This window comes from Myotis nattereri (genome assembly GCF_964212035.1).
Source record: "Myotis nattereri genome assembly, chromosome: 11".
Classification (NCBI taxonomy): domain Eukaryota; kingdom Metazoa; phylum Chordata; class Mammalia; order Chiroptera; family Vespertilionidae; genus Myotis; species Myotis nattereri.
Window position 1 is genome coordinate 73,755,731 of NC_138086.1, and position 23,232 is coordinate 73,778,962.

Sequence of the window (23,232 nt, forward strand, 5' to 3'; positions counted from 1 at the left end):
GTTAAAATAAAAATGTTTAAATTATGTATGTGTATCTTTTTTTTTATGATTCCCTCTGACCATTTTTTCAGTTTACTTACTGTTTGTTCTGATTGTATTGGATACTAGGGCATTTATTTTAATAATAAGTTCACACATGATGCAAGCATTGTTCTAAGAATTTCATCTGAATTGGCCACATTTGAGCTCTTTAACAACCCTTTGTCTTCTTTTTATAAAGTTAAGAAAAATAGACTTTACAGAAATAAAGAATTTGTCCAGGGTCAAATAACTAGAATGGTGACAAAATTAAAATTTAAATGTAGACATTTTTACCTTAGTATCCAGACTTTTAATCAATTCTCAGTACAATGTAAGAAATAAAACTTTTTATAAAGTTAGTGTGATACAAACTTCAAATTGACAAAGACAACATGAAAAATTTCTATAGGATATTAGTCCAAAAATTCAAAAGGAGAGATTAGCCAATAGTGTCAAGCTTTTCATTAGAAAATTAACTTGCAGAAAGTCAAGTAAAGTTCACTTCAAGAATAAAGGATGCTTCGTTTTAGGAAGTCTGTTCTTATAACTCTACATTTTAATAGAAGTACAATAATATGGTTATCTTGATAGGTATTGAATAGGTATTTTCTAGAAATATAAACTTCCTAAACTGAGGAAGTGTAGAGAGATATTTCTTTAACATAATAAAAATGTATATCACAAATTAGTAGCCTGAATAATATTTAGTGGTGAAATATTAGAAGTAAAGACAAGAATGATAAAAAGTTGTCTTCTAGTATTATTTAAGAGTGTTTGAGAAGTACTAACCAGTTACCTAAGAGAATTAGAAAAGGGATCCAATAAGAGGTATAACAGTGGAAAAATGAAGGCAGAATTGTCATAATTCATATATGACTAGAGGCCCGATGCACAAAATTCGTCCGGAAGGTCATTCAGCTGTCCAGTCTAATTAGCATATTACACTTTTATTATTATAGATAACATCACATATATGCATGCAACATAGAAAGGAATTACCTGAAACATCTTAAATAACAAGTTTGGTAAAATGGGGAAGTGTTAAAATTGTGTGTGTGTGTGTGTGTATACACAAAAATGTGCTAATATATGTTATATAATCATACATACATATTAAAAACAATAGCTTTTATAAAATATGAACCAATAATCACCAGTTAGAAACATGGTGGGAAAGATGCTTTTTTAAAAACCACCACCATATATTCTCCAGAAATATTAAAAACTATAATGTCCTGTTTAAAACTATAAAGAAGATTTAATAACTATTATATAGACATAACTTGTTTTAGACTAGGAAGACTTAATTGTTTTTAAATATGATAATTCATTCTATGTCATTGTAGTTCTAATGAGAACTTAAAAAAATATTTTGAAATGATGTTTGATTTTTGATATTCATCCTGGAGAGATAAATATGGCAATAATCAAGAAAATTCTCAAGAAGGAAAATTTGGCATGTCATATGTTAAAACAAAATTATAGTAACTAATAAGACTATTTTGTACTGGCACATGATACATAGATAAATCAATAGGATTATATGGAAAGTCCAGAAATAAACCAAGTTTATATGGACCTTACATTATAATACAGAAGACATTTCAAGTTAGGAGATTAATTGAACAGTATTTATTGACTGCTGGTTGTGTGCCAGTTCATAGGTTCTTTTAGGACACAACGGAGGGTCAAGGCTATATCCTCAGTGCCTCATAACTGGCACACAACTTCTTTTACTTTCTAGTTGAAGACAGCAACATAAACAATAAAATATATCGAGTGATTATATGTGAAAGGGGATGGAAAATGGTAGAAGGTAGTGTTGTAGGTAGAAGGGATGTCTCTCCCATAAGGTATCATTTGAGCAGAGATCTGAAAGAAATGAAGGAACAGCAAAGTAATCAAAATCCTGAGGCATGAGTGTAGTTGAGTTATTTATGAGCATGTTAGCTTAGTGTGAACCACATGGGAAAAGAAAGAAAGCTCAGTCCATCTGCTTAGCAGCGAAGTGTATAGTAATTAACAAGGAAATGGTAGGTCTGAAGGTACTAACATGGAAAAGCAGCATGATTCCATGAAAAGAGCAGTTTTCCAGAAGTCTGTGTTTAATTTGATCCCATTTAGGTAAAACAAACACATCAAGAGTCTGGAATTGTTTATCAACATGGACCTGTTTTGCTTTCCAGTTTATATATTTCAGAATGTTTTTGTTTTGTTGGTAAGAGACCATATTTAAAACAGAAAGAGATTCTTCACCTTTGATTCTATAGCATTATTTTTTAAAATATGAAGAGAAAATGGAAGTTTCTGATAAAAGAAACAAGTCTCTGATTTGAAGGAGGCAGCAGAGTGTATTGAAAGGGGTGGGCTTTGGAATCTTACAGACCTCCGTTCTAATGACCATCAGCCACTTCCTGCACTTGTGACTTACGGTAAGTTCCGTAGTGTTTGTTTCTCCACAAGTAAAACTGGACTTATGCTTAGGGTTATAAGAATTAAATAAATGTAAGTTTCCAATACATCCTCCCCCCCCTCTCCCATCTTATTTGCAGTAATGCTGGGATATGTCTGTCATCTTAAAAACAAAACAAAACACCTCAGGAATGATGAGGTCCAGAGTTTGTATTATAAAAATAATGTGTAAACTGATCAAGAGTGGGAATACTAATCAGAATCTGTCTTAAAGAGCTTTATACTACTACAGTAGGCAGGTAGTCTGTATGTTGCTTTGTCCCAAAAAGTATCTTAGGCAGATCACAAAAGTTTTGTGATAGAAGAGCATAGGTTAAAAAGTGATGGCAAGCCCTGGCCGGTTAGCTGAGTTGGTTAGAGTGTCCTCTTGATACTCAAGGTTGCAGGTTTGATCCCTGGTCAGGGCACATGTAAAAATCAACCAGTGAATGCATAAATAAGTGGAACAACAAATCGGTGTTTCCCCCTCTCCCTCTCCCTCCCTCCCTCCCCGTCTCCACCTCCCCCTCCTTCTCCCCGCTTTTCTCTCTCTAAAGTTTTTAAAAAGTGATGAAAAAAGTGAAAAGCAAAGGTGAGGACATATGTGGGATGAATGAGGGCAAAAATGTTTTTACACAAGAGCCAACCCTTTTTAAGACTTCTTGCTGCCAGCGAAAGACGGTTTATATATCACACAGTGTACATTACTTATGAAATAAAAGACACTTATAATCATGGAAGAAATTGAAAATAGATTGGAGTGAAAAGAATCCTGCTTCTCTCTATCCAGCCTTCCCCTATTCCCCCCACTACTCTTCCCTCCAAAGCCTCAGGCTTGGATGGTGACTCAGATGAAATTTTAAAAACATTAACGGCACAGGCTTTGGCTTTTTTCAGAATATAGGAAAAGAAGGAAAGTTCCCATTTTTAAAAAAATGAAGCATATGTAAATAATAACATAAAAAAATTCTGTAGACTTGTGCTTCTTAAGCAGTTTTGGTCTCAAAACTTATCTACACTTTTCAATATTATGAAAGGCCCCAGAAGCTTTTGTTTATGTTGATAGTATTTATTGATATTTACCACATCTGAAATTAAAACTGATAAATTAAAAATACTTTTAATTCATTTAAAAGCAATAGGTTAAAAATAACATCTAAAATTGTAAAAAATCATCTAAATGGAAATAAATGTTGGTGAAATGAATAGCATTTTTATATTTTTAGAAATCTTTTACTTTTTGGCTTAGTAAGTACATCTGGGATCCTTATGTCTGTGATACACTGTTCTCACTAGTCTTTTCAAATCTTTGTGCATATTCTTTTTTGAAACTGCACTAAATAAATGGTAATTTTTTTTGCAGGTTAGTTATGTGCAATCTGAAACCAAATGAAGGAATACTTTGTACTCTAATATATTGAAATCCATTGGTCTCTCTTACCATCTGAATGGATTTTTTACAACTCTGATGATTTTATAAATTGTGTATTGGTCATTTGGAAAATATTGTATCACTGAATTGGGCATCTCTTCCACATGTAACATTTCATTATATATTATTTATTATCACCAGTGTTCTCAGCAGAGGAGCCTGTAGGTATTTATTATGAAGCTGTCAATTTCATGGGGTAGATAATAAGCTTTCTAGTATTCTGATTTTTCTCCTGAAAGCTCGAATTGTGTAATTGGCAGTAAATATTGCAATTGTCTTCCTTGAGGTAAAAAGCTGACTTTGAACATATTTGAGAAAATGTCTGACAGATACCCAAGTCTGAATGATCATAGTTTGTAGTTGTTTTTGCAGGTAAAAGTGATCCGTGAATAAAGCAGCTACTTCAGCTTGCAACTCAAATAATTGTTCAGGTGCTTCTCAAGGTAGCTATCAGATTTTGTTGTGCAGAAGTGCTTTATGAGTATTTTATATTTCATTACTGAGAATGTTAAAAAGATATATCCTCAAAGTATTAGGTTTAATACATTAATATTTTTTACTGCTTCAACAAGTACGTTCTTAAGTGAAACTGGCTTCCGCCTTGCTCCTAGATTGTGTGGTAATGAAGAGTACTTACTGCTTTGTGTCATTGCCTTGAATCATGTTAAGGTTCTGGTAGTTTTACCCACTATTGGCTGTCTACTATAAGTAGTAAGTCAACATATTGAAAAGGGCACATATGTCTTAGTAATACCTTCAAAGTTCCAGGCCCTCGAAGGGCCTAGGGGACACCCAAAGGTCTTTGGACCCCAATTTTGAAAACTGCTACTATATATAAATCTCACATGAGTGTTGATGCAGGACAAATTAACAAGTAGAGTGCAGCATATTACAAAAATAATAGTACTTTTATTAGGCCTAGGTGGCATTCCTTTTCTGAATGTAAGGATAATCGAGTATTAAGGAAATTTTTTTCTACATTAGTAGCTTAGGGAAGGAAATGCAGATAATGATTATAAGGTTTCTAAAAATTAAACTGATTACACTAAAGCATCCTTTAAATATTTAAATCCATAGTAAAAAGGAATAAAAAATGCTTCCTAATAGGACATCTGGCTGAATTTTTGTGTACCAGTAACTATCTTTATTATGTATTGTTTTCAAACGAAAGTCATCATCTTTCCCAGTGGTAAGCAATGAAAGTACTCCCATTAAAATCAGAAACAAAGCAAAATTATCCAGTATTGTGTAGCACATCATTATCATTCTTACATTGATTGGAAATTACTATATAATGTAACATGCCATAATGATAAAGAGGTATACTCATTTGAAAAAATGGATGAATTTTGATTACTGGTAATACAATTATAAACATAGAAAGCCTCAAAGAAACTACTACTAAAACTGTTAGGAGTCATAGGATCTCAGATGGCTGCCTAAAATTTTTATGTCAAATTTCAAGCTTTTCCTACAGTAAAACTTTCCTACTTGCTGCTTAGGGAATACAACAAGGATAGGAATTTTTAAAAAGTAAAAACAAAACAAAACAAAACACACACCTGTAAAAGAAATATATAAGCCCTAGCCGGTTTGGCTCAGTGGATCGAGAATCAGCCTATGGACTAAAGGGTCCCAGGTTTGATTCTGGCCAAGGGCACATGCCAGTGGGGGGCGTGCAGGAGGCAGCCGATCACGGATTCTCATCATTGATGTTTCTGTCTCTCTCCCTTCATCTCTAAAATCAATAAAAAATATACATTTAAAAAAATATGTAAGATCTAATTGAAGAAATATATATTAAAATGAATGAAATATTAAAAGTTTATTTTTGTGATAGAAATATTAAGCTTTGTAAGGATAGCAATACTTTCTGAATTAATCTATAAATTCAGAGCAGTAGTTGAATTCCAATAGGCTGCTCTTACTTATGGAGTGTGGCAGTATTGATTCTACATTTTAGCTGTAAGGAAATTCTGAGAAGACTGATTAGAGGAATGGGTAGCTAGAGGGGTTTGTCCTGTCAGCCTAATAAAAAATGTAGAACTCATATTGTATTGACATCAGAATATATAAGTCAGGTAATAGATTTCAAAATTAGACCTCAAATATTTGAGGTTTAGCATACAATACATTTTAAGACATTTTCAGTAAATGATTTTCGGATAGCTGGCTGATCATCAGGCACAGATGTTGCTAATATGTAGTTTATCAATTCCTATCTGCTTCCCTAGTTTCTAGTAACTTTCCATGCCTCAGTATGTCTATTCCATCCTGAATGCTGGTACCAATTGATAATTTTAAGACTTAGATAATTTCCCACCACATATATAATGAAGTAATTAAAACTCTTTAGCTAAGAGGTATTGAAACTGATACTTATTATAAGGCTATTAATGGGCCAGGATGCTAGCTCATTTAATTTCACAGCTCTTAAGTAAAATTAATCTGTTTTATGAAAGAAGAAACAGATTCTTATGCAATGCAATTTGATCATTATCACATAGGATTCAGTTCTGAAGTTTGTCTTCATTGTACAGTTGACTGTTGAATAACACGGGAGGTTGTGGCACCGACCCCAGATGCAGTCAAATCTGAGTATAACTTCTGACTCCCCCCAAACTGAACTACTAATAGCCTGCTGCTGTCAGAGGCCTTGCCAAATAACAGAAACAGTCAGCTAATAAATATCCTGTTACATGTATACTGTACTCTTAAATAAAGTAAACTAGAGGAAAGAAATGTTATTGTAAGCAAAATACATTTACAGCATTTATTGAAAAAGATCTGTGTATAAGTGGACTTGTGCAGAACTGGATTGTTTAAGGGTCAACTTTAGTTAGGCAAACTGCCTCTTAAAACTGAATTGTGTGGCCCCTGTTTATCTTCCAGGTAAACCTCCCTGAGCTCTAAATTCCTCCTGTACTGATTTTCTTTGTCTTCCTCCTAAATGTCTAAATTTGGCCACTTCATACTTTTGCCTGAGTACTTCTCTTTGACATTAACATATTTCTTATTCCCTTTCCCACCTGTATATTGTTTAAAGGTCATGGTTTCCAAATAATAATTTAGTAAGACAAGCGTACATGTAAACAACTAAAATACAAAGCAGGATGAAATAGTATCAAAGGAAACAAGTAGCATGCACAGAACAATCATTTTGAGTAGTATTGGGGATAAAGAAGGCTTCTGTGAATGGATTACTTTTTATCTGACCCTTGAGAAGTGAAAAAGATTTAGGTAGGTAGGATCTAGGGCAGTGATGGCGAACCTTTTGAGCTCGGCGTGTCAGCATTTTGAAAAACCCTAACTTAACTCTGGTGCCATGTCACATATAGAAATTTTTTGATATTTGCAACCTTAGTAAAACAAAGACATATTTTTGATATTTATTTTATATATTTAAATGCCATTTAACAAAGAAAAATCAACCAAAAAATGAGTTCGCGTGTCACCTCTGACATGCATGTCATAGGTTCACCATCATTGATCTAGGGAGAAAGGAATATGAGCATCAGTTAGGAGGCATGGTTGGTCTGTGAGGAGAGAGGAATTGGGAGATGAGACTAGGGAAGGCAGTTTGGGACCAGATTATAAAAGGCCATGCTCCTAGTTTGGCTTTCTTCCCTAAAAAAGAAAAGATTGGGAGTGGACAACGAATAAGATTTTGGTACTTTTCTTAAAGCTTGGGCTTATAAAAATCGAAAACTATAGTAGTCCCCATTATCTGTGGTTTCAATTTCGGTTACCCTCGGTCTGAAAATATTAAATGTAACATTCTAGAAATAAAACTTAGTTTTAAGTTATGTGATGTTCCTGGTAGTGCAATGATGAAATCTTACGTCATCCCATTCCTTCCCACGGGGAACATGAATCATCCCTTTGTTCAGGATGTCCACACTGTATAAGGTTAAGTCCAGTGCAATAAGATATTTTGAGAGAGCCCTAGCTGGTGGTGTTCAGTTGGTTGGAGCATCATACCATACACAAAGAAGTGGCAGGTTCAATTCCAGGTCAGGACACATACCCAGGTTGTGGGTTCAATCCCTAATCAGGGTGTGTGTAGGAGGCAGTCAATCAATGTTTCTTTCTCACATAGATGTTTCTCTCTTGTTATTTCTGTCTCTGAAATCAATAAAATTAAAAAAATTATAAAATAAATTTTTATTAAGAAAAGGATTTTGCCCAGCCGGTGTGGCTCAGTGGTTGAGCGTCGACCTATGAACCAAGAGGTCACAATTCCATTCCCGATCAGGGCATATGCCCGGTTTTAGGCTTGATTCCCAGTAGGGGACATGCAGGAGCCAGCCAATCTATGATTCTCTCTCATCATTGATGTTTCCATCTCTCTCTCATTCTCCCTTCTTCCCTGAAGTCAATAAAAAAAAGAAAGGACATTTTGAGAGAGAGAGACCATATTCATATAACTTTTATTACAGAATATTGTTATAATTTTTCTATTTGATTATTAGAGTTGTTAATTTCTTGCTGTGCCTAATTTATAAATTAAACTTTACCATAGGTGTGTGTGCATATATAGGAAAAAAACATTGCATACATAGGGTTTGCTACTATTCCTGGTTACAGGCATCCACTGGGGTCTTGGAACATATCCCTCATAGTTAAGGGAGATTATCATATATTGAAACAAAAAGCACAGTTTGGTTGACATATAACTTTAAAAGTGTGAGAGGTTCTCTTACATAATAAACGTGCTTCTGAGATAGCATTCTGAAGCCCAACTAAAGAATGGCAATTTCACTTGTCAAATGCTTATGCGCATTGGTGCATACATTTATATTTATGTATGTATAGAATATTTTTAGTCAGCAATACATGGGCCTTTTCTTTTTACATTTAAATACCAGCTGATCATTTTACATACTATATACATTTATCCTTGAGATTTAGTATATTAAGTTAAGCATATTTAACCAATTTTTTATCTGCCTATTACCAAAATCAGTTTTTAACTATTTACCAGCTGGAGTTACCTATTACTACATTTTTAAAATAAATTATTGTAACAAAGACTTACTAATTAATAAAATAATTATGAGGGTTTTCTCCCTGGCTGGGTGGCTCAATTGATTGGAACCGTTGTCCTGTATACCAAGCATGTCAAACTCGCAGCCCACAATGAATGTTTTTGCGGCCCAGCCAATGTTATGGTATGTAAGAAACGTTTTAATAAAAATTTTGTAAGTTAATTCTTACAATATCCTGTTACACATAATTATTAGTAACGAACTACAACATTCAATAATGACGTATTATAATTATAATAATTATAATTATAATCGTGTTGCGTTCATTTCCCTTATGCGCCTTACGCGCAGGCGCACTATTTCTCTCCACTAATGCTAGCAGCGAATATTTCAACAGCCCATTGCCACGTCATTAGTCTTGTACTGACTTGTTTGGTGTGTGCAACAGGAAATAATTCTCCTTTGGAGGACAAGAAAAATAGGTTTATTTGTGATATGCTTATTAATCTGTGCAGTTATTCATTGTCTGGTAAGTTAATGTTCAAAAATACTAATTTTTATTAAAATGTTCTATATTTTATGTTAACAATTACTCATTTATTTCAGCCCTTTGTATTCGGCATGTCTCTATTGAAATAAACCTACGTTTCTATGAAAATGGAAGGTTGTTGTTTTTTTGAGACCCACATACACTTAAACCTTGTTTATTTGGCCCATGTTAGCCTTTGAGTTTGACATGCTTGCTGAACACCAAAAGGTGTGGTTTGATTCCAGTCAGGGCACATACCGCGGATGGGAGCAACCGATCTATGTTTCTATCTCACATCGACATTTCTCTCTTTATATATATAAAAAAAATCAATAAAAACATGTCCTCTTGTGAGGATTATTTTAAAAATATCTTTTTAAAAAATTAGTATTCTTTTTTTTAAAATATATTTTATTGATTTTTTACAGAGAGGAAGGGAGAGAGATAGAGAGTTAGAAACATCGATGAGAGAGAAATATCGATCAGCTGCCTCCTGCACATCTCCCACTGGGGATATGCCCGCAACCCAGGTACATGCCCTTGACCGGAATCGAACCTGGGACCTTTCAGTCCGCAGGCCGACGCTCTATCCACTGAGCCAAACCGGTTTCAGCAAAAAAAATTAGTATTCTTAAGATACAGATAAGCAGAGAGTAAAGCAGTTAAAATTTCTTAATACCTTGAAATCTGTGGCACAATTTTAAAGAACTTACATGTTTTAAGAATGTTACTTTTAGGGTCCACCGGTTGACAGAATTTAACAGTCTTTATTTACAATGTGCTTACCTTCCTGAGTGTAGTATATCTGTTTCTGATTTTATCGCAAACTTCATTATATTTATGAAAAGTAAATGACAGGTACCTATAAAACCAGAGAAAGGCATATACTAAACTCTTGTTTCTTAATTTATTGGAATAAATTTTTTATTTTGTTCAACATATGATCAGCATATTTTGAGTGTTACCTTTAAGATTTGATTTTATAAATAAGAAGGTTTTTTTTCTAGGATCTTGAATGTTTGGAGTATTAGACGTATCCAAGGAAAATAAATTGATTTCTTAAAACAAGTAATTATGTTGGGATGACTGAAATATTTAATAAAATTTCTATAATTATATCAGGACTTAAATGAGTTGATATTTTGTATAGCAGTTGTATTATTTTGTCTGTGTAGTTTATAGTGATGTACTTCTTTTTATGTTTAGCCGTATATGTGGGAGTCCATGTCCTGCAGTGTGGCCCGATGTAATCAAACTACCATATTTCAACACCATGAAACCAAAGAAGCAATATCGTCGAAAGTTAAGAGAAGAATTTGTTTTGTAAGAAGGGGATGCTTAAACATCCATATTGCATTGAATGGTTTTTGTTTGTTTGTTTGTTTAGTTAATTACTCTGAATTCTAAATGTTACTCAATTCTCTATTGACTGAAAGTAGATCTATCACAATTATTCTGTGTCATTTTATTTTGAGTTTCCCTTTGCTACATGCAAATTATCATTTCACCACCATTATGGAATCAGTGGTTTGTGTTTGTGTTAGATTTGGTACTTACATAAGAAAGAACTTTTACATTATTTTAAATTTTATTGAAACATCTTTCAAGTTACTTGAGCTCAGGTTTTTATTTTTATTGTAGGAAACTATTCTGTTCAATTCTTAATTTATGTTATAACAGCAAATTGCCCATAGAGTAATAAAATATACTATTGTTTGCCCAAACTAAAATATTAGAATGATAGTTATAAAAATATATGAAGTATTTTTCAAAAGAAAATTGATATTTACTGGAATAAAGTATTATAAACATGGTATAAAATGCTAGTACTTGAAATAAGCTTCTAAAGAAACATTAAACTTGTGTCAAAGACCATGAATGACTTTTTTAACCCTCTCATGTTAGTATTCCTGCAGCCGCACTAGACTTATTTGATTACATGCTGGCCTTGGATCCTAGTAAGCGCTGCACTGCAGAACAAGCTCTTCAATGTGAGTTCCTGCGGGATGTGGAACCCTCAAAAATGCCCCCACCAGAGTAAGTGACTTTTTATTATTAGGTCCCTTATATAAAGAAACTGGATAGTTTTAATAACATCTGTATGTAACTTTCAGAAGCTTTTTCATGGTTAAGTCAAAAGAAATAAAAAGAAGTAGAATAACAGTATAAAATATATAATTTGCATATCTAGAATGGTTAATGTTCAGCTAACCATAGGACTAACAAAAGTAGCCTTCCTCTAGCCAATTTTATTAATATATTTTAATTCAAAGAAGATATTACTGCTGCAGCTTATTGTAGTACCCATACTACTGCTTATACTATTAGTTGGTGTTGCTAAAATTTTGAGTGCTAATGTTAAGCATTTTTCATGTGTTACATTCATACTGTCAGGTGAGTATTATTATCATCATCACCATTTTACAGAAGAGGAAGCAGGCACAAGGAGGTTAAGAAACTTGCCCAAGAATACAGATATAGTAAAGGGTGGACCCCGCTCTCAAATTCAAGTTAGTCCAATAAGAGAAAGAAGTTCTAATATATTCCTTGGCAAACTATATAATAAATTTTTTATATATATAATAAAATTTCTAATTATTGGATAAAAGAATATTAGTATCAAAAGCCTGTATAAACTGAGTTTATTGTCCAGTGGGGGGCTGTGGAATGCATAGAGTTTGGGAGTCAGAATAGCTGGGTTCTTGAAACTTTACTCTCTTATGGCTCCTATACTTTCTTTAAGATCAATTTGGGGAAATGGGAGAGGACAAAGCAGATTATTTGGTTCTTGGCAAGATCTAGAAACTTTGCAGGGATTTTCTTAATAATTTAAAAAAATGCTGATGAGCGTCATAAAGCAAGCCTGTGCGTACAATAATAAAATGTTTCCATGTAATACAGTTAACATATTGTAAATGAACAAACATGGGCTTTGGAGTTCAAATCTTGACTCTTTCACTTACCACTTAGATTGGGTTTACTGTTAAATTTCTGTGAGACCCTCACACTCAGCTTCATTAAGTTTTTGCTGTATACAAATAGCCTTTGTGGAGATGATTTGAAAGGCTTAAAGGATATATCATCTGACATATTGAGGGATCTGAATTATTCATTGTTGAATTGTCTCATGGATTTTTGTTGGGTTTGCTTATTAGTAGCTATTAGCTGTCATGAAACTTTGGCTCTAGTATCCCTTTAAAGAATTTTTTTCAACTTCGGATTTGAAAATTTTTCTCATTTACATTAACATAGAAAAAATAATACAGTGAGCATTCATATGTCCTTCACCTAGATTTAACAGTTAATATTTGGGCATATTTGCTTTATCACTCTATGTAAACTTTTATCTGAACTGTTGAATAATATATTGTGGAAGTGATGCTTCATTTATAAGTGATTCTATAAGAACTAAGACTAATTCGGTATAAAGCATAAGAAATTTAACATTGTAATATTTAATAGCCCATAGTCAAATTTCTCCACAATAATTTTCTTTTATCCCCCCCTTTTTTTAGGGCAGCGCTTACATATTTCATTTAGCTGCCATGTGTTTTCAGTCTTTAATCACTCTTTGGATCAGATTTTTATGACATTGACACTTTTGGAGAGTACAAGCTAGCTGTTTTGTAAAACATTCTAAAATCTAATTGCTTTCTTAATATCAGGATTAGAGTAACTTTTTTGTTTTTGCAAGAACTAGCTAGGTAATAAAGTGTGCTTCCTGCTTTATCATTATCAAGAGGAATATAATGTCATTTTTCTTATATTGATAATGTCTAAGTTGATCTAAATTGATATCTTGGTTTAGGTATTACACATGAAAGAATTCTGCTAAAACTATGAAAGTTCAATTTTAATTGACATCTAAACTTTTTAAATCAATGGTTTAAATAGTTGCAAAAGATGTAATTTTCAGTGTATCATAAATGTTGACACTTAAATGGAACAGTTACATCACTCTTAAAAATATATTCAATGAAATAAAAATATCTTTTCTTTATATTCACAAACATTCCCTTAAAAAACATATGAAGATCCCTAGTCATTTGGCTTAGTGGATAGAGTGTCAGCCCATGGACTGAAGGGTCTCAGGTTCGATTCTGGTCAAGGGCACATACCTTGGTTATGGGCTTGATCCCAGGCCCCAGGGCCACATGCGTAAGACGACCAATCAATGTGTCTCTCTCACATCAATGTTTCTCTCTCTGTCTCTACCCCTCCCTTCCATTCTTTCAAAAACTCAGTGGAAAAATATTCTTGGGTGAGGATTAACAACAATAAAAATGTATGAAGAAACTAACAATTTGACATTACTCTTTTTTCATTTTGGACTTACATTGCTTCTGCAGATTTTTAATGCAGCATATACTTTTGCTTGAAAGCATTAATTGATTACCTTGTGATACATTTTTAAAACAAATATATGTATACATATAATGGAAATTTGATTTTTAAAATCTGACTACAAAGTTCTTTTTCTTCTTAATTTGTCATTGCAAATATTAATAGCACACATTTCAGTTAAGAAAAGGAAAAAAATATTAAATTTTGTTGGAAATGCAACCTAATGAAATAAGTAGGGCTAATTTCCCCATGCAATTTGCATATCTATCAATTAATAGTACTTATTCTAGAATGCAATAGCTCCACATTAATGTTAGTATTATTTTAATAAGTACCCTTGTAAACAAGCATTTGAGAATAGGTGGAGTTTTGTCATAGTTATATCACTGAGTTTTAAATTCCCTCCATATTATATCTCCAAAACCACATAGTAATCAGTCATCAAAAATTATTTTAATGACCTTTCAGATATAAACTTAAGATTTTTTCCTCCTTTAATGTTTTTGACAGTAAAGCCTGGAAACTACATGACTTGCCAAAAGATAAGTTATTCAGTCATTAACCACTTAATTTTTCAAATTTTGGGAAAGTAAGCCAAAGAAGCTTTACGAATACTTACTAAAATACTTATTATACTTGTTACTTTTTCTTTTTATTTATACTTGTTTAATCCAGTATACTTACAAAAGATTAGGAAGTCAACATGTCATTTCAGTGTTACTTTGCCAGTCAGTTTATTAAATTGTTTCTTATTACATTTTTAAACTATATATGTTTTTTGTCAAAACCTTGGCACTATAGATGTATTCCCTTCAATTTATGAAAAGTGTCTCCCACATAACTTAATTGAAAACACTGTTCATATTATCAAATGTAACACCTAAATTCACTGTTTTTATCAGAACATACCTGATTACATTTTTTTTCATTAAGAATAAACATTAATACACATTTTGATGAAAAATCTGTAAACCAGTAATAAATTATGGGAAATATCACTAAGGCAGTCAGGTAAAATTATAAAGATGTCAATCTAATATTTAAATAAAAAGTTATATAAACAATATAGCCACTCATTTTGTAATATGTAATAGATAATTAAAATTATAAATTATTTATGAGCTAAGGACGATGAAGAAAGGCATGGCATTCCTTAGGAAATATGTGTATATAATACACTCTTCTGATCAATTTTTTAGGAATAATCAAATGAGAGTGGGGTATTAAAAAACACAAAAAATAATTCTATTAATTGTGTTAGATGTCCTGTCAAAATTTTCTGAAGTATTTAATGAAAAGAGAAAAAAAAATATATTGTTAAAAAGGGAATTAGAATGGCACCTAACCTATAATTTTTTTCTTAATAGCAAGTATAAAGTATTAAATAATGCATTAGGTAAAATATGACCAGCTATATTTGCATAAATATTTCATGGTGTGATTTAATAAAAATAGCTTTAAGCTACCTTTTTGAATGATGATAAATTGAATCAAACATGAATATATTGCCTAACCATGCCCGAGATCTTACATACGTTAACGTATATTACCTCTACCCTATAATGTATTGTTTTCTCATTTTTAAAAACATGGAAATTGAGGCACAGAAGTCATTACTTGCCTAATGAGACACAATAAATAAGTGGCTGAACCAGCATTCGAACCTTCAGAAAAGAACATAAAAATGTGCTCATCCTAGAAAACATTCCTGGTATATCTGTGAGTCAGCATCACTTATTTAATACTGTGTTGGCTATTTGTTGGGTGATGTTTCTCTGTCCTAGAGATGAGTGTTGAAATAATCCATAAAGAATCTCTTACCTTTAAATTATGCGAGGGAACAAAGCCCTTTTAGTGGATTTCTTTGCTTTACACTCATGGGACTCATTTTCATAAGAGCCATGCATTCCCAGAATATTTGGATGGTGGAAGTAAAATCACTCGTTACTGCAGTACTGTAGTACATCTGATTTCAGAATATCTCCACAGAGGCTAAGGCTACACATCTTATAAAAACACATGAGGGGCCAAGGGGAGAAAAAGGAGAGGAAAGGCTTTGGCGGGATTATGATGCCTTATAGCTTCCCAATATCAATATTTCAAATTGTCCCTTTGTTTGTTACTCCAGGAGGTTTTTACACGCTGAGGCAATGCGCCATAGTAAGATGGCTGAGAGGTATGCCTTTGTTTTGTTTTTGGACCTCAGGTGCATAGACTTGGTTTAATCATAATCCTTGTATCACTCATCATTGGTCCATGCATGGCTCTTTTTTTTCTTTAGTTACTTAGTTATTTTCAATGGTGTTGATAAGCAGCTATGAGCCTACCAAATGAAAGCTGGAATCTTGAAAACAATCTACTTTAATCATATCATACCTTTCCCTACTCCAACCCTACACCACTACCTATATCCCCTTGCCTTCCTGTACCTGAGGTAACCATCATCCCTGTTTTCTTTTGTATATACTTTTTGTTGCCATCTACATGTACTCATAATTTGTATTTTTTAATTTTATAAAAGGGGGTCATGCTGTTTGTATTCTTTTGAGAATGACTTTTTTTTTTTGCTTAATATTATATTATTACATTGCTAAGATTCAACCATGTTGTTGCATATGCCTTTCTTTTATAACATGACATAGAGTAATTGTAAAAGAGGAGGTATGAAAGAATTTGCTGAATGTGCAAGCCATTCTCAAAGATCAATTGTAGGAAAGAGAACATGTGGATATGGAAATTATTTTAAAACAATTTTAAGTGTACCCCCTTAAAAAGTCTTCATGTATCCTTAGAGGAAAACATGTATAGACTGAAGACTGCAGACTTTTATCACCAGGTCGCGGCTTCTTAAGGAAAATTGTAGTTATTCTGGGCAAGTTTATTAACCTTTCCAAGCCTTAATTTTCTTATTTTAAAAAGACACAATATTGGATTATTAGGGTAAAAAGAAATATTTATAAATCAAATATTTAAGTCTCTTTTTAAGCAAAAGTTATTCTGCATGGTTGTCAGGTTTATGAAATTACATTCAGGTGGAGTTGTTTCATAATTGAGGGTAATTTTGATGATACTTGCTAGCTATTCAGAACTTTTGTTGATGAATAATGAGCCTGGATTACCTATTTTTGAAATGCCTCTAGCATCAGTTTAATTCTAGGGCATTTGCTTACAGCAGCAAATACAAGGGTATTAAAAAGTTGAAAGTTTTTGCAAGAAAATTTTTCACAGTTGGTATGTCTTAGTCTTTGTACTTTCAATCCTCTGTCTAGTCTAGTTTCTGCAAAGGTATATTTTTTGCCTTTTTAAATATCGTATTCAATGTATGATGTTCTATGATAAGAATTGGCTTTAAAAGGTTGTGCCAAGGATCATTGTAACCCATTTTTATACATTATTTTTTTAAAATATATTTTTATTGATTTCAGAGAAGAAGGGAGAGGGAGAGTTAGAAACATCAATGATGCAAGGGAATCATTGATCAGCTGCCTCTTGCACGCCCCCTACCGGGGATCAAACCCGCAACGTGGACATGTGCCGTTGACACCAGTATCGAACCCTGGACCCTTCAATCTGCAGGCCGACGCTCTATCCACTGAGCCAAATCAGTTAGGGCTGACCATATATTCTTCACTTATAGTTTTAATAAATGATTATTTAGTGATTATTCAGAAGCCACCATCTGTTTATAAAGGTGAAGGACTGAAGGAGGTGTGCATCAAGGGCAATTTTTCTTGGAACAGTTTGTAAAGCCTGTGTGTTAAGTCTTCAAGAACAACTTGCAGGGGCGTGGGAGTGGCAATTTGGTTGTTCAGAAATATTAGCATTTTGTTAAGAAATGCCACTGAGAAACAATTTTATTCTCTTTTTTCTAGCCTTCCTTTATGGCAAGACTGTCATGAGTTGTGGAGTAAAAAGCGAAGAAGACAGAAGCAGATGGGCATGACTGATGATGTTTCCACAGTGAAAGCCCCCAAAAAGGACTTGTCTCTGGGCTTGGATGACAGCAGAACGAACACACCCCAGGGTGTGCTGCCAACTTCACAACTGAAATCTCAGGGCAACTCGAATGTGGCACCTGGTCAGTAATGCTTCCATGGTTTTCTTCCAGTTTTGTGGCTACTGTTGATTATATTGTTCTAGTGCTAAGGCATTGGAGGTTAAACGTTGAACATTAAGGTTTATTCACTGAACTTGACATTTCTTTATTATTTGCTTGTGCCAGTACACATGTGTTGCTGGTATTGGCACCGCAATATTAAGCAATGTCAAGGTAAGATGAACTTACAAAGAGGGACTCAAATTATATATGACTAGTCATTAGTCAGATTTCTCTTCTTTTTTTGTCCTCCTAGTACAGGAATCACTAGGTCTTTTGCTAACACTGTTCTCACTGAGGCTCAGCATTTAATGTCTGAATGCTCAAGAAGTAAGAAGGATATAGGAAAAGAGCCAAAAATTATAATAGAAGCTCTTTTGTACTGTCTATAATATCCTTAGAAGTTACTCTTAATACATTTCCCATTATATTATAGAATCTCAAAGATTGGAATCTGATTTTTTGTGCCAAAAATGACTTGAAGGATATTTGGGTAAACTTAAATTTCTTCCTCTGACTCAATCTATTGTAAGAGTAAGCGTCTTCATGAGAAATCAATCTCTTCAGTGTTAACTTTTTAAAAAATGGAATCTATTCCCTCATTTGGCCTCAAGAAACCAGAAAGCATTCAGGTTTAGTTTAGTGTGTGTGTGTGAGTGTGTGTGTGTGTGTGTGTGTAGACAGAGACTAATATGAAATATATACAGGCATACTTTGTTTTATTGTGCTACACTTTATTGCACTTCATAGATATTGCAATTTTCATAAATTGAAAGTTTATGGTAACCCTGCATTGAGCAAGAATTTCAGTGCCATTTTTCCAACAGAATTTACTCATTAGTCACATTTTGGTAACTCTCAGAATATTTCAAGCGTTTTCATTATTTATTGTGGTGGTCAGTGATTGATCTTTTATTTTTTAAATATATTTTTTTATTGATTTTAAAGAGAGGGGAGAACATCAATGTAACAGAGAAATACTGATTGATTGCCTCCTATATGCAACCCAACCAGGGGTCGAACCCCATATATGCCCTGACAAGAAATTGGTGACCTTTTGGTGCATGGGACAATGCTCAACCAACTGAAGCCACACCGGCCAGGGTGGTGATCAGTTACTGTTGTTATTGTTTAGGGGCACCCCAACAGCGCCCATAGAAGACAGCTTACTTAATTGGTAAATGCTGTATGTGTTCTGACTGCCCCATTGACTTTTTGACCATCTCTCCCCATCCTCTTGGACCTCCCTATTCCCTCAGACACAACAGTAAATTGAAATTTGGCCAGTCAATAACCTCATAATGGCCTCTACATGTTTAAGGGAAAGGAAGAGCCACACTTTAAATCAAAAGCTAGAAACAGTTAAGTGTAGTAAGGAAGGCATGCCAAAAGCAGTGTCTGACCAAAAGCTAGGCTCTTGCACCAGGTAGTCAAGTTGTAAATGCAAAGGTAAAGTTCTTGAAGGAAATTAAAAGTACTACTCTAGTAAACACACAAATGGTAAGAAAGCTAAACCGCCTAATTCAAAGCAAGGCCATAACTCTCCTCAATTCTGTGATGGCTAAGAGAGGTAAGGAAATGGCAGTAGAAACATTTGGAGCTAGTAGAGATTGCTTCATGAGGTTTAAGGAAAGAAGCTGTCTTCATAACATAGAAGTGCCAGGCAAAGCAGCAAGTCCTGATGTAGAAGCTGCAGCAAGTTATCCATAAGATCTAGCCAAGATAATTAATGAAGGTGGCTACACTAAACAACAGATTTTCAATGTAGAAATACATCCTTAAACTGGAAGAAGATCTAGGACTTTGATAACTAGACAGGATAAGTCAAAGCCTGGTTTCAGAGGACAGGCTAACTCTTGTTAGAGGCTAATGCAGCTGGTGATTTTAAGTTGAAGCCAATGCTCATGTACCATTCTGAAAATTTTCGTGTCCTTAAGAATTATGGTAAATCTACTCTGCCTGTGCTTTATAAGTGGGACAACAACGCCTGGATGACAGGACAGCTGTTTACAGCATAGTTCACTGATATTGTAAGCCCACTGTTGAGGCATAATGCTCAGCAAAAGAAAAAAAAAGATTGATTTCAGAATATCACTACTCATTGACAATGCACATGGTCACTCAAGATCTCTGATGGAGATATACAGCGAGATTAATGTTGTTTTCATGCCTGTTAACATAACGCGCATTCTACAGCTATGGATCAAGGAGTAATTTCCAATTTAAAGTCTTACTATTTAGGAAATACATTTTGTAAGGGTATAGCTGCCATGGATAGTGATTCCTCTGATGGATTGGGCAAAGTAAAAACCTAGAAAGTATTCATCATTCTGTATGCCATGAAAAACATTCATGATGCATGGGAAGATTTCTAAATAACATTAACAGGCATTTGGAAGATGATTCCAAACCCAATGGATGACTTGAGTGTTCAAGACTTCAGAGGAGGAAGTAAGATGTGGCGGAAAGAGCAAGAGAACTGGAAGCAGAAGTGAAGCCTGAAGATGTGACTGAATTGCTGCAACCAATCTGATAAAACTTCTAACAGATGAGAGTTCTTTCTTATGAGAGAGAAAAGAAGGTGGTTTCCTGAGATGGAATCAACTCCTGTGACGATTGGTGAAATGATAAAGGATTTAGAATACCACATCAACTTAGATGATAAAGCAACTTCAGTGTTTGAGAGGCTTGACTCCAATTTTGAAAAAAGTTCTACTTTGGTAAAGTGTTATCAAATAGCATTGTGTGCTGCAAAGAAACTGTCCCCCTAACCTTCAGCCACCACCATACTTGGTCAGTCAGCAGCCATCAACATTGAGGCAAGACCCTCCACCAGCAAAAAGGTTATTGACCAGCTGAAGGCTCAGATGATGGTTAGCATTTTTTAGTAATAAAGTTTTTTTTTATTAAGTATGCATATAATATTTTTAGAAATAATGTATACTTAATAGACTTCAATATAGAATAAACATAGTTTTTATATGCACTGGGAAACCAAAAAATGTGTGTTGACTTGCTTTATTGCAATATTTGCTTTATTTGTGTGGCACCAAACCGACTCTATTTCCACGGTATGCCTGTATGTACTAGTATATATGTGTGTATGTGTGTATGCAGAGGTGGTAGTTTATCAAACATGAAAAAGTAGCCTAGTACATATTAAGAGATGAATAAATATTGGTTGGTTAGTTAATTGATAACAGATCTGTGAATCAGATTTGACTTTTGGTGGTTGAGTATAAATATAGATTAGACTAGCTGAGAAAGCTTGAGTAAGATTACCATTAATGCTTTCCCATGTAATCTGCAAGCTCATATTTGATCTTGGTCAGACAACATTAAAGTATTGATACATGTTACTTTAAAAACCAGCCGCAATTTTTATTTCTTGTAGAGAAGTATTCTTCAGAATTTCTTGAAAAGTGAATTTCCCTTATACATTAAAATATTTTATACATAGCTCTGGAAAACATGTCTGCTGTACACATTATGATGGCTGTCTAAATCAAGTTCAATTTATTTTCATGTTAAAAATGTGTAAAATATGGAGAAAGGCAAAGGAGAAGCAACAGGAAGTTTTCTTAATTTGCATTTAAGTTACATGTTTTCTATGCCATCTCCTACTGAAGCAGGATCTGAGAGGTCAGTAATGTGAAGTGTGGATGGTAGTCAGTTGTCCCAGGTTACAGTTGTCATCTTCCTTAACAAGACTACCAGGTCTTTCTTTCTGCTCCTATTCATGGAACTGTTGTTCTTATTCCACTAGCAAACCTAGTGGGAGGTTAGTTATTTCATTCTATTTTAGCTGGTAAAAAATGAATTGCCCTTTCTGGGCTCATTTTGTTATCTACATATTTAATAACCCTATTAATGGTGGACAGTTTAATTTTATTATTTTGTTTTCCTTTTTTTAAAATTCACTATTAAGTGAGAATTCTGATTCTTTTAAAATAGGAATGTATCCTCTTTGCTTAATTTTCTTCGTTAATCAGTAAGTGTCTTGAAATAGGGAAATGCCACTTCTGTAGAGGAGACACCATAAAGAGTACTTCTGAACTCATACAGAGACTGCCTCTGTTAATAGAGAAATGAAAGGGAAAATGAGGAAAAAATGGCCTTTGGGGTGTAGTAATCAAACTTTGTTCCTTATTAATGCTGGTCACAAGAATAACTTATAAAAGTTTGATTTAATCTAAAACTGATATCTGTAATAATAATAAAAGCATAATATGCTAATTAGACTGGATAGCTGAACGAACTTCCGGACATCCTTCCAGATGACCTTCCGGATGAAGCTTGGGCTGCGAGGGCTGAGGCAAGCGGCTGAGGCTGCAAAGCCAAGCGCCTGGCACGGATTTCGTGCATTGGACCTCTAGTTATATAATAAAAATATCTCAAAATCTATAAAGAGAGAATAGAAAAAGACAGCATTCATCATCAGTTTTTAATCTTTTTGGAGTGTTTCTTCTATGATGTGGTTATGGAAATTGCTTATCAGTGTCTGTAGTATTATGTTGTACTAGAGGCCCAGTGTATGAAATTCATGCCCTGGGTAGGGTCCCTCGGCCTGGACTGTGCCCTCTCGCAATCTGGGACTCTTCAGGGGATGTTGGACTGCCTGGATTGGGCCGAAACTGGCAGTCCGACATCCCCCAAGGGATGCAGCAGTGCGCGAAGTGGCAGGCAGCTGGGTAGGAGCCCGAGCCAGGCTCAGCGCTTGGTACTGCTAACCACTTGCTGCTCGCTCCTTAGTGCTGCTGCAGAGGTGGGAGAGGCTCCTGCCACCGCCGCTGTGCTTGCCAGCCGTGAGCCCGGCTTCTGGCTGAGTGGCGCTCCCACCGTAGGAGCGCACTGACCACCAGGGGGTAGCTCCTGCCTTCTGGTTGTCAGTGCGCATCATTGCGACCTGTCATTTTGGTCATTCCATGTAAAGGTTGCTTAGGCTTTTATACATATAGATTATATGCATTTGAGCTTTGTTGTTATATAGGGGTGGGAAAAAGTAGGTTTATAGTTGTGGGGGTATGATAGTTTATTCTTATATTATTATTTATTTGTTTTTGGATTATTTATTATTAGTAACCTACTTTTGCCCACCCCTGTATATGATCCAGATAAGCTTTCACAAGAACCTGTATAAACCATCACAAGTCTAAACTGGAAATTGGAAAATGAAAAACCACTGAATCTGTTTTACTGGTGATGAGTTATTTACCCAGAATAACTTAAAATTAAAAAAAAAAGTAATTTGAATGAAGTATACTTTATCAAAGAGCCTATGACAAAAGTTTGAATTAAGCACAAATCCAAGGTGGAAGATTTGACTTGGGTGGTAAACATACAATATAATATACAAAAGACATATTATAGA

The 23,232-nt window shown here is 34.2% G+C and overlaps 1 protein-coding gene across 2 annotated transcripts in view; it reads left to right on the plus strand.

Annotated features, from left to right (window-relative positions):
- Positions 1-23,232, plus strand: part of CDK13 (cyclin dependent kinase 13) — a gene marked incomplete at its 5' end in the record, with an annotated part of 117,334 nt that overhangs the window by 89,387 nt on the left and 4,715 nt on the right. For both annotated transcript variants that reach the window (XM_081102362.1, XM_081102363.1), the window contains 3 exons: positions 10,628-10,744; positions 11,327-11,458; positions 17,638-17,843. In XM_081102362.1, the coding sequence (XP_080958488.1) occupies positions 10,628-10,744; positions 11,327-11,458; positions 17,638-17,843 (455 nt within the window). The remainder of the gene's footprint in view (positions 1-10,627; positions 10,745-11,326; positions 11,459-17,637; positions 17,844-23,232) is intronic.